General features: G+C 45.3%; 1 protein-coding gene across 6 annotated transcripts in view; it reads left to right on the plus strand.

Moving 5' to 3' along the window:
* CRBN (cereblon) overlaps positions 1 to 18,914 on the plus strand; it is a 58,075-nt gene that overhangs the window by 23,421 nt on the left and 15,740 nt on the right. For 2 of the 6 annotated variants that reach the window (XM_027746412.2, XM_027746413.2), the window contains exon 1: positions 18,091 to 18,179. The exons of the other annotated variants lie outside the window; for them this stretch is intronic. In XM_027746412.2, coding sequence (XP_027602213.1) covers positions 18,113 to 18,179 — 67 coding nt within the window. In that variant the 5' untranslated portion in view covers positions 18,091 to 18,112. Of the gene's footprint in view, positions 1 to 18,090; positions 18,180 to 18,914 lie in introns of those variants that run through there. 6 annotated transcript variants of the gene reach the window in all.

An 18,914-nucleotide genomic window follows, 5' to 3' on the forward strand; every position in this document is an offset into this window, starting at 1 on the left:
GGGAGGTGTGGAGGTTGTGAGTGCTGCTTGTTCCAAACTTGTTCCTAGAATCCAAGGACTCAGCCTGTGCCAGGCTGAAATTCCCATATATATGGGTGAAATTCCACCTCCATCCCCATATATATGGCTGAAGTTCCATTCCCATTCCAGTGTATGGGATGGTGGGAGCTGGTCATGGGGCTCTTGGCAGTCTCTCCTCTCCCATCTTGGGAGTCTCACTCTCATTGTCTGAAAATGAGGGACTGGGAAAACCACAACAGGCAAAACGAGAATAATAATGAGAGAAAAAAATGACTGTAAAGTGCAGCATGTGAAAGACAGATTTGCATATTCATCCCTCTTTAGGGCAGCCCCAGTCATGGTTTAGTCTCCATTGATATACCCGGTGTTAGCGTTGGAATTCTGAGGAAGATTTCCTGCTTTCTGAGGAAGATTTCCTGGTTTCAGGCCCTTACAGGTGGGATGAGGGTGCAGTGGGGGAGGCAGTGGGGTGCCCAGTTGCCCCTGGGCATTCCTGGCTCCAAAGCCTCTCCAGAGGCAAAGCCTCCTGCTGTAACTCCAGGCTGGGAGCTGGATGTCCACGGGCAGTTTCCCACCAGCCCATATTGATCAGGGCACAGAACAGTTTTGTTCTGTGCTCAACAGCCCAGCGTTGGGAATTGGGAGCTGTGGGGAGCCCAGTGACTTGTGGAGCAAGTTGGAAAGAGCAGGGCTGGAAATTGCCTGGGAATTCCCAGTGTGGTTAACAGGGAACATCAGGAGGAACTGGCTGCTCACAAAGTGCCCTGCCAGGCAAAGCCCAATCGATGTGCTGACAGACATCCTGCTGAATCCCAGGGTCTCACTCAATAGTTCTTAGAATAGGTGAAATTTAGGAGGCAGGGAAGGCATTCCATTGCATCTGAAGGGATTCAGGGATGGGAGTGTTGTTGAACTAATCAGGAGTAGATGGATGAGCTTTGGAGCTGCCTGGCTGGGTTTGTTTTGTATATATGCTGCTAAACTGTGTTCAAATGGTTGTGACTGAAAAGGGACCTACTTGACATAGAAAACCCCATTTCCCTCCTCCAGAGTGTGTTCTGAAAAGGCAGTACAATATTTTTTCCCAAGTATAAATCCAGGAATTGCCTGGAAACTAGGTTAATATATTCATGCAGGAAAGTAGTAACACCCCTCCAGCAATTTTCCCCTCAAACCTCACGACTCCCCCCGGCCTGGCACAGCATCTCCACCCTTCCACAGCCTCACAGGGCTTTTCTGGAGCACTCACTCTTTGTGCCCTTCAGTGCCAACCACCAAACTCTGCCCAAAGGTCTCCCTCAGCTCCTCAGGCATCTCCAGCTCTGTACAGTGTCCTCTGCAGTCATCACCCAGCTCAGCCCCAACCACCACCTGCTCCTCTGTGCTTAAGCAGAAGATGGTGTTTGCAGGAGTGCAAAGGTTCCAAAAGGTGATGGCCAAAGTGTTTTAAGGTCTTATATCTTTGCTGGTTAGTGTTGATCAGTTAGAAAAATCAGGAAAAAGGAGGGAACACTCACAGAGATCCTTGGTTTGCAAAAGGAACCTATAAAGGAGGTTGCCCAGAGAAGCTGTGGCTGCCCCTGGATCCCTGGAAGTGTCCAAGGCCGGGTTGGAGGGGGCTTGGAGCAACATGGGCTAGTGGAAGGTGTCCCTGCCCGTGGCAGGGGGTGGCACTGGATGAGCTTTAAGGTCCCTTCCAACCCAAACCATCCCGGGATTCTGTGATTGTCAGTATTTGGACAGTACCAGTGTTTGTTGGGCTGATGGCTGTTGGAAGCAGTTCTGAGCAAGGAGGAGGGGACATGGCAAAGGAAGAGCAAGGTGGCCCTGGACACTGTGTGTCATTCAGCCATTCAGCACAGCAGCCAGTGTTCCAGCTTTTCCAGAATTGCTGCCTGACAGGAAGCCAAGCACTGGAGCAGCAGCGTTGCAGCACCACTAAATTCACAATCCTAATGGGAGAGGGAGCCAAGGGGCTGACACAGATTGATGGAGGGGCCTTTGCAATACAGGAGATACGATTTCAGGAATTACTTAGATCCCTGTAAAACCTTGTTATCCCAGATTATGCTTCCTGAAATTACAGATCCTCTCTCAAACCAGTGTGGCCGTGTCCCGTTTCAGTCCAAGGGCACTTTGTCCTTTAGGTGGAGGGGACCAGTGAGGGCTCTGAAGCCACAGTTCCCTCTTTTGGTCACTCCAAGAGGGAACTGGTGCTACTGGAGGGGGATTCATGCTCACTGTGCTCCCACTGCCACGTGAACTGGGAATTTGGGGGGAGGTTTGAAAGGGAGGGTGAAAAGCACGAACTGTAAGGAAAAATTTGGACTGACACTTGACAACTTCTCTGCTTTGTAAATTCTAAAGGAATTTGAATTGCATGATGTGTTTTCACTTGCAAATGTTTCAGACTTGTTATTTTTCCCTTTTTTCACATATTTTAAGCTTATAGCATTGCAAAGTATTTTTTTTAACTCTGTCCTTGTGGAGGAACAAGCAGAGAGCAATAACTCAGGAGTAACTCCCTTGCAACAGCAGCCTGCTTTTGCCTGAGGGCAAAATAATCCAAAAAGATGTTAATGGTTTTAATTTCCAGTGGTGTAAGAGCTGGTGCTTCTGGAAAGGTGTGATCTTTAAACCTGTAGTAAACTCAGATGCCTCAAGCAGAGCTCGGTGAGCTCTGGGTTCATTAGAGGAGCAAAATATTGGATTGTTTGGAAATACTTTGTGGAAGAGCAACTGGAGTAAAGTAAGCAGATGTTAAACTGAAAGGACTGCAGTGGGATTTGGTCCTGGGCTGGTTTATGCTAAGGAAGGGCAGGAGAAGCCAAATGTTTGGAAGGGAATATTAGACAATGGCAGGAGATGTTTAGATAAACAAAAACCAACCTGCTGAGGGCAAGGATTAAGGGATCAGTGGGAGAGAGATGTAAAAAGAAATGAAGGGGAGGGGAAAAAAGGTTGTAATAAAATTCTGAGAGGATCTGATCAGTTTGTGCCAACTGGATTAACCTCTGTGCCCAGAGATCAGCAGCTCCTGGGACTGTCCCCAGCTCCCAGGGCAGGTGGTGTGCCCGTGGCCAGCAACAGGCTCCTCCAAACTGGGGGTGGAAAACACAAGGAAAACTGAAGCTTGTAAATGCTATGGTGGGGAGGAGGGGAGAAGGAAATGGGCTTTTTTTGCTTAGTGCCAGCTGGTGCCTTGTCTTTCATGGAAGAGGAGAAAGAGGAGGGAGGAGGAGGAGGAGGTTGGCTCTTCCATGGGAGAGGAGGAGGATGGGAAGTTACTGAGGAAACGATTGTATTTCCTGGAGTGATGGGATGGGGGAATTTGACCATCTCTTGATAGCAACAAAAATGTCTTTGCAAAAATTCTGTGCTTTCCTGGTGAAAAAAAGCCAGGAGAGCTGAGTTCTGTGCCCTTGGAAAGGAACTGGGATAAAACAAATGTGGCCTTTGAAGGTCCTTTGAGGCAAGACATGGTGAGTGGAGCATCTCAGCTTTGCATCTTCTCTGTAAAGGGACAACTTTCTGTTGTTCTCTTTTTTCATTACCCTCCACTGCAGGAAATACTCCTCAGATACTGAAAATAAACAGCAGCTCTTTTCCTACCCTTTTCCAACAATGCTTCCAATTTATGGAAGCCTCTGCCCGTCTCAGGAGTGTGAAGCCCAAGTGATGCCCCCCACACCATCTGCTGCCTGCCTGGCTTTGGCACTTTGGGCTCTTGGCAACCCCCTCAAAAAGCATTTCAGTGGGAAAAGCAACATTTTCCCCTCCTTTCCCCGACTGGAGCTTTCCTGTTAATGGCCCACATTTCCATTTCCACGTGCAGTATAAATCCTGCTTGAGCTTTGTGAGACATTCATTGGGCTCCGTGGGCTATTGTGGAGTTATTCCACTGCTGCTGAGAGCATTTGGAGCCCTTCCTGTTATTTGTCTTCATTCTAGGGAATAAACATGTGGCATTTTCTGCAGATGTGCCTCTTGTACCGAAAAAATCCCCCCCCAGCACCAGCAATTAGTGCAGGCATAACAGGCAGAGGTGGAAACACCCTCTGAAAATGCCACACTGGCTTTTCTGAAACGACAGTGTTGACATTTTGGGTTTACATGATCCAAACCCTTGTGTGAGTGCTCCGGGGAGCAGAGGAAGGCATGGGGGAGTGCTGGGGGTGCTCCTCAGCTTCCCAGCACTGGCTGTTCTGGGTGTTCATTGTCCAGGAGATTCCCCCCAGTTGCCACACTCTCCTCCCTGGTGTTTTATTTAGGAAAGGAAGTTGCTGATGAATGTGATCTGGTCACTGTATTTAACGTACCCTTGGATAACATTTAAATATGTAATGGCAGAGCAAGCTGTGCTAAACCTCTCACAGCGAGGCAGAGCAAACTCATTTACAAAAGTACTTCAGCAGGAATTAAAATAAAATTTCCATTTTCCACAGTCCCATTCTGATCCTGGTTGCCATTAACTTACTCCCAACCCCATTTGGTATTTCAAACTTGAGTAAATCATCGTGTCTTCCAATTAACTCCCATATTCCAGACAACATAATGTGACTGGTTTCATTCAACCCTGTTGTTTAATAAACAGCTAAACAATTCTTTCTATCTGAGCCACAAAAGAAATGTGCAGTTATGGTGCATTGTGCAGGCAATAATGGGCAAAAGGAAAATTACTGGAAGGAAATTCATCTTGGTTTTGGTTTCTGAGCTCCCCCTGTGAGGGATGGGCATGGCTAGGGAATGAGCTGCTCTCCTGTCGCACACACAGAAATATTTGCAAGGAGAAAGTATTGCACTCCTGTTCCAAATCCCTGGGATTTTTGGCTGCCTAAGCAAAGGCACTGCAGGGGTCAGTCGGATGCTCAGCAGCCCAGAGGGAGCAGAGGAGGTAGCAGTGACTATGAAATATGATTATTTCCATCAAAGAGACAAGTTTGGGAGCTGGGATGCTGGAACAGTGGTGGGAGACAGGCTGGAGGACTCCCTGTTCTGGAATCAGCCAGCAGGCCCAGCTGAATTTAAGGAATGAGACTTATCAGAGTGATGTGAGCTAAACAATCCTATTGCAGTAACAGAACTAGGATGTTAAGTTATCCAGTGGTTAAAAACAGAGAATGTGGCTGTAGGGGCCCAGTTCTGCTCTGGGGGTCCCTGCAGAGGCTGAGCACAGCCCTGGGCTGGCACAGGAAGGGCAGTGCACCCTCACAGAGGGTTCTCACTGATGCTTTCTCACTAAAACGGGCAGGTTTGTTGTTACAAGGTGCTCAGAACCTGTGTGAATGATTCTGGTGCCATTGCAGGGGGCTCTGTGTGGGAACATGGACCCCCATGGCCGCTGTGCTCTGCAGCAGAGGGCTGAGTGCTGGTAAAGGGAATATCAGCACTGGAGAAATGCCCTTCTTCCTGATTGTTCATTTTGAATATTCTCACCAGGAGAGTTTGAGCAGATGTGTAATCAGGGAGGAGAAAGACTGTGGGGTCACTTATCACGGAATCACAGAATGGTTTGGTTTGGAAGGGACTGTAAAGAACATCTCATTCCACCCCCTGCCAAGGGCAGGGACACCTTCCACTGGCCCAGGTTGCTCCAAGCCCTGTCCAACCTGGCTTTGGACACTTCCAGGGATGGGGCACCCTCTCTGGGCAACCTCTTCCAAGTCTGTTATCAAATGGATCACACTTGAATCTGGAATTTCAGCGTCTGTGGCCTTTCCCAAGAAGAGCCCTTGAGATGAGCTGGGCTAAATCCATTCCAATAATGAGCCTGTTTGAGGAACACAATCTCCTCAAAGGATTCCTGGAGCAAGGAAGAGAAAAGGCTTGATGCTTTGACTTCTTTGCTGATCACAGACCTGAAGCCAGGCTGTAGCACGTGGACTCCAACCTTTGAGGTGGAGGGTTCTGGTTGGCATCACCCACAGTCAGGAGCATCAGTCTGAGCACCGTGAAAATCCTTCTGCTCCATTTTATGCCTGACAGCAAAAATGGGCATCTATTCCTGAAGTAAGGAGCTCCAGCACTGAGGGAAGGCATCTGCAGAGCCAGAGCTGTGGCAGAATGCAAGCAGGGCCATATTGGCAAAAAATGAGGAGTTAATTTAGTGGTGAATGTGCGGATGTTTTTCCCAGATGTGTTTGCAGAGCCATTAAAAGCTGTGTTTAATCTCAGCTCCTTTTGCAATCTGATCCACATTATGCTGCTTCCACATAGAAAAGAGCAGTTAATGGCACTGGATGGCTCTGCCCTGCTCTTGGAAGGCTGGATGAGGTCTCCCTGTCCAGGGCTGCTCTGCCAGGGCACTGGAGGCAGCTCTGGACCCCAAGCACAGGGCTGAGGGCTGTTAATGTCTGTGTGTGCCACACTTGCATGCCAGCACCTGTGACTGAATGAAAACATCCCTGAATTAGTAATGACGTTTTTATTTTTAAGGGACTCGAGCTCAGGCAGCATTTTAAAAAATGAATCATGATTTTAGGTGATTTCTTTCTGCATGGATGGTCAGAGCTGCCTGAAAATCGTCTGTTAAAGCTGCTGCAACTTCTGTCTCTAATGGAGGTGCTCAGGCTCACTAAACTGTTTGGCAAACACTGGCTGTCGTGTCTCATCCTGCTGATTAAATTCCATATTTGCATTTCCTTGGATATACAAAGAAAAAGCAAATCAGCAATGAACAGCGCAGTTAGAGCAGGAATAACCAAAGAGGGAGAGAGGAATAACTGCTGGTCTGGAGATGACAAAGTGCGGAGCCAGACACACACCTGGGCCCTGTGCAGCAGGGCATCCTGCATCCCACAGAGCATCCTGCATCCCACAGAGCATCCTGCATCCCAGAGAGCATCCTGCATCCCACAGAGCATCCTGCATCCCACAGAGCATCCTGCATCCCACACTGTCCCACAGCCCACAGAGCATCCCGGGCATCCCAAGGCCACTTGGGTGCTGCAGGAGGAGCAGGGTAGCCCTGGACTCATTCCCTTCCAGGTCTCCTTGGGGATGCACTGATGGACACAAACACTCCAGCTCAGCACAGCTCAGATGTTGTGAGTTTTTTTCTTGTTTTTTTTTTTTTTTTTTTTTTTTTTATCCTTTTCCTTTATTACATCTAAAGGTTTGATATTTTAACACTTGGCTTAATATTAACTAGGGAAATCCAGCCGATGTACTTCATCTTATTAAAGATATGAGCAATCTCCAGTGCTCTGGTATTAATGGGGGGAGATTGACTGAAAATGTTTTGCTTCAATGGCTCTTAAGGAATTCACAGTTCATTTCCAGTCATTAAAATAATTAGTGCTGTGCTCTGACTCCTCTAAGGGCAGAGCTCTAGGGCCAGCTGCCCTCGGTGTGAAGGAGGCTGTGAGCTCCCAGTGCGTCCCCTCCTTGCTGGGATGCTCCCAGCCTGTGATGGAGGTGATCCCAAACCCTTCCAGAGGGCTGGGAAGACCCAGGGGAAAGCAGGGCTTAAATAGGACTTGGGGGCTTAAATGGCTTTGAGGAGCCTTTCAAAGAAAACATGAATAACCAACCCATTTGTTTTAATGAGGCTGCTCCTGTAATAAAGATAGTCCCATAAATAAGTGATTATAGGATTGAGCCCAAACCAATCACTAAGGATTAGATGTAACCCACGGGATCAAGCAAAGTCCTTATTTTACTGGAGGCAAGGGAAAAACAGTCTGTTCTTTGCTGGGTCACATTATGGTTCACCTTCCCTCTATGAAGAGATCTTGGAAAGTGTGACTTTAGGTGATATGAGGATGTCAGGCAGAAGGAGCTCTATAATATCACCTCTCTTTCTATACTATTTCTGCTACTAATGCTTAATCTAAAAGTCTGTGATCTTTTTGGAAAAAGCAAAGAGATGTTCTTGTAATTCTGGTAGCAAAATCTTGAAGGTATTTCTGTAAATATGCTTGGAATGGATAAAGTTTGGCTCAGGGGAATTGCTGAGGGTGAGCAAAGCTTTTCTCTGCATCAGCAGTTTGGACTGAGGTGAGGTTTATAGGGGTGGAAGGGCTGGATAGATTTGAACAGGTTAGGAATGGGATATTAGAGACACATCAGGAGAACCACAGTGCAAAGAGGCCTCAGGAGCATCCAAAGGGGCTGGAAATCTCTTGGCTGCTTGGTTTGAGCCCAAACCAAACAAGACTTAAGGTGAGAAGCTCTTCAGTTGCTCCATGACAATGCAGGATCTTAGGGACCAGGATCTAGAGAGGATGAGGGGGAATGGCTTTAAGCTGAAAGAGGGTAGATTTAGACTGGGTATTAGGAAGAAATTCCTCCCTGTGAGGGTGGGGAGGCCCTGGCACAGGTTGCCCAGAGAAGCTGTGGCTGCCCCTGGATCCCTGGAAGTGTCTCAGGCCAGGCTGGATGGGGCTTGGAGCAACCTGGGCTAGTGGAAGGTGTCCCTGCCCATGGGTTGGGAGTAGATTATCCACTCACTTTAAAGGGATCAGAGGAGTTCAGATGTTTGGGTAAGTTTTCTTTCACTGTTCCCTCATTCAGGTTTGATCAGCACCACTCATTGGAGTTTTAGAAAACCAGACAATGAGTGTGTTAGTGATGGGAAAATAGGCAGCAATAAAAAAGGCTGTTGAGACACTCATACAACGATGAGGGAATTTTCTGAACAGCTGTACTTGAGTAATTATGAACAGAACCCTTGTTTCCACTGAATAAATTTATATTAAATTATTCCCTAATTAGAAAGATTATTTAAAAGACAAAAGCTATGGAATAATATACAGTGGAAGATGTATCTATTTCCAGAGTCCCTGAAACCATCCTTAAATCTTGGGAGTTATAACTCACCTTTTCCAGAGCTCTCATCAGCTGCAGTGTAAGCCCCAGAGCTGACACTTCAGATAAGTACATGATATAGTTCAGCCCTAAAACTCTTTAACAGAAAATACATCAGGACTTACTGTAAAATTTCATGGAGGATTAGAGAAAAATATTAAGTCAATAGTTCTTTAGTTATTAGGGGCTTTTAAGGTAATCAATACTTTGCAGCCATGTTAGTGCCTACGATGATAAAAGATGACATTAATATCCAACCCTTCTCTTTTTGGTATATTTATGTATATCCTTTCTTTAGTCACTCCTGCTGAAATCAATAGTGATACAAAGAATATGGTTATTTTTAAAATGTCATCAATATTGATTTGCCTATAACTGCCAGTTTCAAGTGGAACTTGATTCCATGGAAAAAAACCTTACTTTTTCATACAAAAGCATTACCAGCCACCCTAAATCTTTGGAGTACCCCTGCCTTTGCTTATGGTGATTTTCACATTAGCAGTGTGCTAAGGCAGCAAAAACTGTTTTAGGATTAATAAATCCTAAAAATAGGATTAATAGGATTAATTCTAGGAATTCTTTAGAGTTACATGACGTTTTATGTCCTCAAAGCATTGCACAGATGTTAATTGAATTTAATTGATATCATTCAGTCCCAAATTTATATGCATGCAGTTATTAATGATTTAATTATTTTGTCAATGGAATAGATTCTTTGCCTTTGATTCTGTTTCAGAAGATAGAGTTGTCTTATGTAGAGTCCTTTGGCTGAATCCTTTTTATTCAGGTAATTTGGGAACAGAGTTGGTTCAACGACAGCATTTCCCATCCTTTGGAGCAGCACTGCTCTGGAATGTGCTTCCTTTTGTCTCTCACTAGTAATCTCCTGGGTTTCTTCTGTATGTCTCATGTAGGGATTTGCTTTAAAAATCTGGTGCTATCTCAGTGTTCTTGTGCAGTTTCCTTGTTGGAATGTCACTTCTCCCAGCTCTGAGGAAAGGGCAGGTTTGTTTGCACGTGGTGTTTTGCTCCAAGTGCCAGTGGATGAAGAGAGGATACATTTAAATGATCATGGAATGCAGAACTGCATTGTTTTGGCTAAATTTAAATAACACTGGACTACCATTTTCATCTTGTTTCCAATCCACTTGTACATTCTGATGGAGCTTGGAACTCAGACTGTTACAGCAGTTGCCAGCTGGAATTTCCCTTGGAAAGTAGCTCCCAGATGCCTTAAGGTCAGCAAAGCTGCTTCACGTACAGTTTGTCCCTTTCTGACCCGTTCTAAGAAGATGGAAGAAGGTCTCTCAGGTTTGGAAATGAAAGGAGCTTGTCCTTAAAAATACCCCTGAATCCGTTGCTTTTAGAAGCTTTATTGAGACACGTTGCAAAACTACTCCCAAAAATAAAACAGTTAGAAAGAGTAAGGGAGTGGATGCACTGGGAAACCACTGATGTTTGTGCTAAAACCAGTCACCCCAGTGGGTCTTAGGGCACGAAGCACTTGAGACAGAGCAAACCAACTGCAGAGCACTCAGAGTGTTTCTGACATGGAAGCCTGGGAATTACCAGCAACTTCCTGGACCTGTGTTCCTGGATGCCGGGGTTAAAATCCCACTGTGTCACCAGAATACCTCTGCACAAAGTGCCTTTTCCTTATGAACTACAAACATCTGAAGCGAGGCAGGGAAGGCGTCTCCGGCGCGTTATTGATTCTCGTTCCTCTCGCTGGCAGGGCTGAACACAGTTAGATGCTCTCAGGGGACACAAGGCTCCTTTTCTCTAACCCAGCCTTCTTCAGATCCCAATAAATAAGGCATTAAAAGGGAATTATTCCATTTTGCCTTCGATGGCTGGTCTTCTTCCAGTTGAGTGTCAGACCCTAATGATCGAGGCAGTGAAAACACATCTAGTCAGGCCTCTTTTTATTTCAATCCCTACTTATCTGGGGGAGGAACAAAACATAAAGAAACCACACAGAAAACACAGCATTTAGCTGCCCTCCCTCAATACATCATTTGTAAAGCTTTTGCTCCAGCTTTCCAAAAGGCCATTTAGCTTAATAGCCTCTCCCATTTTTCATTTCCTCATGTTACAGGTGCTAGGGGGATGATTTTTAAAAGAACAATGGAATGACATTTTACCTGACTTTGGAAATTAATTCCCAGCAGTCTCACGCCTTTTGTACCTTAGATTTGCTTTCCATAACATGGAATGGGTGGGAAGATTCTTTAACAAAACAATAGGAAATTTAAAATGAGAGAAGTCATCCAATTTTCCATCCAAAAGCCATTAGTAAATTGTTTGTATGTCCACATTAGTAATATAAGATTAATGGACTAATTGAATTTTCAGAAATTTAGGCAAGGACAAAATGAATTGGCCTCCATTGTAGTGTAACTAAATGCCAAAAAAATTACATGTACAAAATACATTATTTAAAAAACACTCTGAAGAGAATATGCTGAGCTGTATGTATTATATTTAAACTCTACAATATTTGATTTACATGAAATAGAATGAATAAAAAAGGGGGAAAATTATTATTTACCTGGCAATTTGAGTTTATAAATCTGTATCTCAATTTGGTTGTTCCTATTCTTATTTGCCATTGACTATGACAGGTCATTAAATGAAGGTCAGTTCCTTGTGGAACAGTTTGTTGGCTCCTTTAGACTCTTAAAACTTGTGAAGCGTGAAATCAGTGACAAATTTGGAGTCGGTGTTAGTGTTGTAAAATGTGGAGCTTCCAGTGATTCGGAACATTGGAGGAAATCAACTCTTTGGTGAATGGCCCACAGAATATGATCTATTGCTGAAAATCTCCTTAAACACTCAGCCATTGGAGGAAATTAATCCTAGGTGGGACTCTTGTGCTAGAACTTCTACTTTGATGAATTTGTCATGCTTGGAAGACAGTGATATTCAACTAATAGCATTAATAACCTCACTATTTGCAGGTAATTACCCCTAGGAAGGAGCTGTGATGGTTTGAAAACATCTGTTTCTTTTTGGAATCCGTGTACATCTGCCCTTAAACAAGGTGAAAACTTGGTGTGAAACTCTGAGGACTGAATTTCTGCACTGCGATGTTCTCTGCAATTAGATAACAGCTTAAAAATGTGATTAGTGCGTTATTTTTACCTCTCAGAACACACAGACACAACAAAACTCTCCGTTGAGAGCTGATTTGATGCCAGCTAAATATCCAGGTGGTACTTGGAAGGCACTGGTAATCAAATTCCTGAAACATCTTGTGCAGAGTGAGAATTTCCATGTTTCTGAACTTATATTTCCCTCCCATTCCCAGTGGGGCTCTTCGCTGTTGCTTTATCCGAAGTCCTTTAAGCTGTTACTCAGTTCAGTGTTTCCCTGGGAGGTTCTCTCAGGTAGAGGAATCTCCTCAATGTGCTGGTTATGCTGGGAAAGAGAAAATTCTACTCTGTGAGTCATTTTGTACATGAGAGAGGTTATCTGACAGAGCTTTCCACACAGCTGGCAGCAAGATCCCTTCTCTCCTTCCAGCAGAGACAAAACTGGCAGCTAGATGGATTTTAAACGTGGGGCACTTGGGGAATCTGAACACCTCCAAGGGTAATGACCCTCGTGAAAGGACTTGGCTGTCCCAAGGAGATGTAGGCTCTGGGAAATGCCTCCAGAACGGGACTGGGATGGTCAGTGATCTGCTTGGCTGAAATGTGGGACATCAAGGCCGGGTTGGATGGGGCCTGGAGCAACCTGGGCTAGTGGAAGGTGTCCCTGCCCATGGCAGGGGGTGGAAATGGATGATTATTAAGGTTCCTTCCAACCCAAACCATTCCGTGATTCAGTGAAAACAAGAACTCCAAAAGCATAAGAGCACTGCCTGTTCCTCTGCTCTCCCAGGCAGAAACCCAGCAGTTTGGCATTTATGTCCATTATAAGCAGTTTATGCCCATTACCTCGTAGCACATTTTTTTTTCACCATCTTTGCAGTGATGCAACACTCAGTGCCACTGCTGAAAAAGGTGGGGAATGATGTTTCAGCCCAAGAAATGGAGAAAACCTAAGTAAGCAGCCTGTAAAGACAGTGTGCTCAGTCTCTACTGAGGTGTGGTAAAAAGACAAAACCAAAAAGGTCTTGATTTCCAAGCCTTTGCTGTGCCTCTTTCCCTCTTTCTCAGTGTTTAACCCTGGCTCAGTGATACATTTTCACTGCTATCATCTGCTGAGGTTACTGGCCTTCTTCCCCCAGACAAACTGCAGACAAACTTCCAAGATAAATTCCCCAGGATTAAGGACAATATTGTTGTAAATGTTGCCATATTAACTTCCTTGAAGCTCCCTGAGCTCCGAGTGATTTTCCTGCATGGATAATGGAGGCAGCACGCTCTAAATACACACAGAAAGGAAAACAGGACTTTTAACTCACACTAAGTGCTCTGTATTTTTAACCGAAGTGAGATTTATGAACAAACTACCTCCATCTAAATGTATATAAACCCATTTACATTATTTTACATAATATATGGGAACAATTTGTCTCTGCTGGTTAATATATACATGTATAAAAGTGACAGTGCTCCCACTGTGAGTAGGGATTGCTGAAGTGAGCTCTACATAAACTCCTGTTCAGACAGGACTAACTGGATCTTCTTGGGCAATAATGTCCAGAAGTATATAGACAATGAACTATATATACCTTGAACTTGCTGGCAGGTCCAGCAGGAACAATGGAGAAAGGAAAAGAAATGTTATAGGTGGTAAGAGTCCGTGCAGTCTTAGATCACTGCCATGGTCTAGGTGACAAGGTGGTGTCAAAGGTTGGACTCGATGATCTCAGAGGTCTTTTCCAACCCCAGTGATTCTGTGACTCTGAGTCACTCTTGTTTACGCTGGTTAAAGATCTTGGAACCTCATTAATGCAAAGACAACCAAAAATTTGGTGATGGAAAACAATTAAAGGAAATATCAAACCCTTAGCTCTGATACATCTTCTTTACAGGTTAAACCAGTGGTCTGTGCTAAGCTCCACCTGAAGGCTATGGACACATCCCCAGTGGCCTGGGAGTGTGGCTGGGAACTCTGGATTTACACAGAGGCAATATTCCTAAAGGTTCCAAGGACGTGGGGTGTCTTTGACTCGCTGTACCCTTCCAGCCAGTGTTGTGTTTTCCCTCACTCTCTATCCCCTTTATTGAACCAAATTTGTGTTTACAGCCCCATTTGCTTTCCCTGCCACGCTGCCCATCACTTGTGCTGAATATGGGCTTGGCACATGTGCCAAACAGTTTGTTACTTGGCCGGGGTTCCCTGGCAAGACAATTTGCTTCCCTGCACAGTAACGGGCATGTCTGGCTAATGGGCTCTTTGTCTGGGGCCTTCTGCAGATTCAGAGCTGCTCCTTTGTCACCAGCAGATAGCAAAGAATCATAAATATGCCCTGTTCTTACCACAACACCAACTGAGGCAAGAACGAGCTGGTTTGGGATAAACTGCTCCTCTGCTGCTCTTTAACTCCCCAGCTGTTGTCCAACCACACTTATTCTACAATAGTTCTCTCCATCACTGATTTTTATGCTTTTGGAATCACCTCACGTGGTTTGTGTTCTCTGAGAGTACATTTAATATTGAAATGGACAACTCTGATGGTTTAGTAGCTTTGGGATGGCAAATCCGGTGTAAGCAGAGCTGACAGCTCAGGATCTGGGCTGGTTTTACAGTCAGAAAAAGGAATTTTCCCTGTTTGCTCGGTGCCTAAACTGACAGGTAACACCTGCATTACCCTAATTTGTGCAACAAAGTGGTTACAGAGGGAGTAATAAGTTCCACTGGTAACTTGAAAATCCAGGAATTTCCTTGGCCATGTGGATATGACACATGGAGTGTCTTTAGTTTTGGGGCTGCCTGGTTGTTGGTACAAAAATGGTGTCACATATTTTTTGTAATTGGCTTTTTTCACGTCCAAAGTACAGATTTTCTTTTTGTCCTGTAACTGCTTTCTTCCTGTCAGTGTTAAATAGATCTTGTAAAGGTTGGGAGTCACTTTTTATTTTGGAATACTTGGACAAATTGCTTTGTTCTGCCTACAGCAGCGGGTTTGGGTGGATAACAAGCCAATTTATTGGCAGGGGAGAAATCAATGGCACACGTACACAGGACTTTTGCTGGTTTAATTAGACTAAACAGACTACTTTTTAAACAGCCCAGTCAAAGCTGTGTGTTGTAGAAACACACAGACCCCTCATTTAAAAGGAGAAGGTCTGAGATCAAACTTTTCCATCGTTTGCTGTGAATCCCCTATAAATAGAACCCCCAAAACTCCCAGTGCAGCAGAGCTGAGTAATTCTCCCAGAGAAATCCTGCAAAAGTGAATGTTACAGCACCATCTAGTGCCTCTCCCTCCCACAAAGGAGAGAATTAATTTAGTTTTCCACTGAATTCCGGTTATGTAGGTGGGGATGAGGGAGGGCATTGGCTGCTTATACATTCTGACAACTTTTCTCTCAACTAGTGCCGAGAGAAGAGGGAGCTGAGGGATGTAAAGGAGCTTTGGAATTTTACACGGCAAAGATTTTGTCAGTAGAGCTGCTCTGAGTTCCTCTTTTATCTTTTTACCAGTCACACAGTTTTCCTCCCGAGCATAGTGGATGCAGGAGTGGGAATATGGGAGGGAAAGTACTGTGGTTAAATAACAAACTGACCAAATGGTATATTTTGGGGAGGTTGAGCTGTGTTTTTGGTAGAGCATATATCCTGCTTGGAATGACTGACAAGGGGAGGCTGGGGATTGTTTGCAGACACCTTGTGTTGAGAACTGCACCTGTAATTCATGCACAGGGACAGGTAACCAGCACTCAAGCCTTTGCTTTCCCCATCTCGAGTATGACCTGGGATGAAAACTAAATTAACACTAAATTAAATTCTCAGTATCTTTTGCACTGCTGTCCTTTTCTTTGTTCCTTTTTCTTCTGAAAAGGTGATTAATGTCCTCTGCCTCCAAACTACTCAGAGTTTAACCAAGAACCACTTTGCAATTAGCCAGTATTCCCAACCAGCCATGGGAGATGACATGAATTTGGGGATGAAACCCCCCAGGACTGGTGGCATGGTATCTGAACTTCCATTTTATTTTAGGAGTGCTGTTTCCAGAAGCAAAGTTCCCCCCAGCTGTCTGTGTGTATCTGTGAGAAGCAGCTGCTCCAAAGCAAAAAGCCCTTCATCACATTGGAGTGCTCTGACTTCATCTAAATTACAGTAATTTGGGGACCCTCAGACAGATTGGCACTGACCAGATTAACTGAGGGACTCTGGGATATACATAGCCTTGCCCTCACCAAATTTACTCAAATAACTTGGGATTGACACGTTGCTTTTCGGTCTGCAACCTGCTGCTTTCTGTTTATAACCTGACCTGGAGGAATAGCAAACAACTCCCAGTGATTCCACTCTCCATTTGGGAACACACCACATGCTGGGAGGGATTAAAGTGTAACCTTAATGACTCTTCAAACTAATGGCAGCTTTTTGTGATAATAAATATAAATATTGATATGTTAAATGTGTTTCCTAGCAGGTTTAATTTAAAAACCTAGAAATTAATTATACCTTAGTGTATTCAATAAACATCCTGATGGTAACGTGGTACTTGACAGAAGTCACAGATGTCAAGAAAAATCTTCACCAAAAAGTCCTCACAGTGTCTTCAGTGTCTCTTTCCCTGTAGGAAAACCTGGTGAATAGTGATGTCTGTAAATCATAGTCAAAGTCTAAGTTATAGCTAATGCCCAGTTTGGGGGGTGGATTTAGATTTAAGGCAGTAGCTGGAGTTAATGTGCTCACAGATACAGCTCTTAGCAGGGTTAGGGTCATACAGAGATGCAATAGCATCCAAAATAAGAGAGAGGGAAATCCTGGGTTTCCACTACTTATCATTTTATTATGATTTTTGTTGAATTTAGTGTTTCCTAAAAGAAACCTCAGTTCTTTCAGTCATGGAATTATTGGAGAATCTCATGAGCCACGAAAAAATAAGCTCTGTCCCTCGAGAGTTCAGAAACAAGCTTAAAAGTGTGATTTAAATGTACCCCCAGCAATCCAGTAAAAAACCAACAGAAAGCAAAATAGATTAGCATATTAAGAGAAGTATATGTAGCCTAACTTTTTTATGAAACCCCAGGGTGTGGAGAAGTGGCTCATATAATTTTTTAATACTTCAGTTGGCCAGGCTGTAAACCAGCCTGACAACAAAAACATTTGATTGTTTTTATTATGGTGTATAAACAGATACAATACCCTGCAATTGGGCATATTACACTGAGATAATGCAGAAAACCTTATGGAATCATAACTTAATCACTTCAGTGATTATTGTATTCTTATAAATGCTTAATGTATCATCATGGGCATGTTTGCGCTACATTCCTCATTTGGCAAATGTGGTAGTGATTGTTGCTCTAAAGGCACATTCAGGTCAGTATAGATAGTGATTATTTTGGAATTTCCCACCCGTGATGGTAAGGAAATTAGAGTGCTATTTGTCTTTTAAATGCGCTTCTCTAAAACGTTTTATTCTGATTGAAAAAAATATAAAAATTAGTGTTTTGCTTGCTGGCTAATCATTGGTTTCCTCTGTCACTGGTCCAGGGAGAATATTGTTGCTGAACTGAAATGGGAGATACTCAAGAGAAAAGCAGAAAGTGCAGAATTCTGCCCTGCAAAAAAGGCCTTTTTGGGACAAAACAGTCTCAGGGCTGAGATAAAGCAACTGTGAAATGCTCAGGAGCACCGTATGGAATTTAGTGATTTGTAATAAACATTGCCAACAACAGAAAAAGTAAATGTTGTAATAGAAAGGGAGAAATCCCGGAGTCATTATACGGCAGGTTTGTTTGGGGTTATTCAAAGGGGAAAGCAATGAAACTACACAAGGACTGAGGTCTGTCCCACAAACCACGCGGGTCATCTCAGCCTCCCTGGTGCCTGTCCAGCTCACACTGGCACACCAGCCCCTCTGCCAGGCTCAAAGCAGGGCTCGGGCACTGAGGCGCTTTCGGGAGCCGCAGCAGGTGCCAGCCCGGAGGCTCTAACCGGGTAACCGGGTCCGCCATGGCCGTGCCCTCTGGGGAGAGCAGGGGCCCGCTGTCCCCGGCACCGCCAGGGCCGGGAGGGACTGTCCCTCCCGGGGGACACGGCACCACCGCCCCACGGCCGCTGAAACTCCCGCTCCCCCCAGCCCACGGCTCGGGCTCCTCCTGCTGCCCCGCCCCGGCCGCTTCCCAGGCTCCTCTCCGGGTAAACAGCGATGGCCGCCGAGGAGGGAGGCGGCGAGCCGCGGAACAACATGGGGAACCACCTCCAGCTGGTGCCCGGTAGGGGCCGGGGCCGGGGGGAAGGGGCGAAGGGAAGGGCTGAGGGCGATGTGAGGGGAATGAGCGGAGCGGGCAGGGCGGAGGGGCCGTGAGGGGAGCGGTGCGTGGCCGGGGGTGCTGGGCTGTGGAGCTGTGGGCGCTCCCGGTGGGTGGGGGGCGAACCTTGGGCGGTGGAGCCGCAAATCCTGCTTTTGTAAGGCCTGGGCTCTTATAAGTCCACCGAGTCCATAAATGTGCGGTGGAGGGTGGGACACTCGGTCGGGGGTGTTGGGGCGAAACGCGCTGTGGGGTTTCCACCAGATTGGGCAAACCGGACATTTCTCTGCACATTCAGAAACCAGGCAAAGTCTGAGGAATACATGTGTTGTTTTAGAAGGTCTCCACTGCATTTAAATGCTCCCCGGTGCCGTTAATAAGCAGGGAAGCGAGGGGCCGGAGGGCAGCGTTGTGCCCCGTGTGCTGTGCAGGCTTTGGCAGTGTTTGTGCTGGGGTGTGTGGGACAGCCCGGCTTATCTGTGCACGCACCCCACTGTAATTCCTCGTTACGCGTACTTATTGCATAATAATGTGCGTTTTTCTGCATATAGTGCCTCCAAAGTGGCAGGAGATCGTATGGTTTTCGGAAGTAGCTCGTGCTAAACTGGAAAAAAACATTATTTCAGAATAAGCATGTAGAGGAGAAAGTAGCAGTAAGTCCTGCCAGTAACCAAAGTCACTTCCTATGGCAGGAAATTC

The sequence above is a fragment of the Pipra filicauda genome, unplaced genomic scaffold (genome assembly GCF_003945595.2).
Source record: "Pipra filicauda isolate LSUMZ 115617 unplaced genomic scaffold, ASM394559v2 scaffold139_size1960392_pilon, whole genome shotgun sequence".
NCBI lineage: Eukaryota > Metazoa > Chordata > Aves > Passeriformes > Pipridae > Pipra > Pipra filicauda.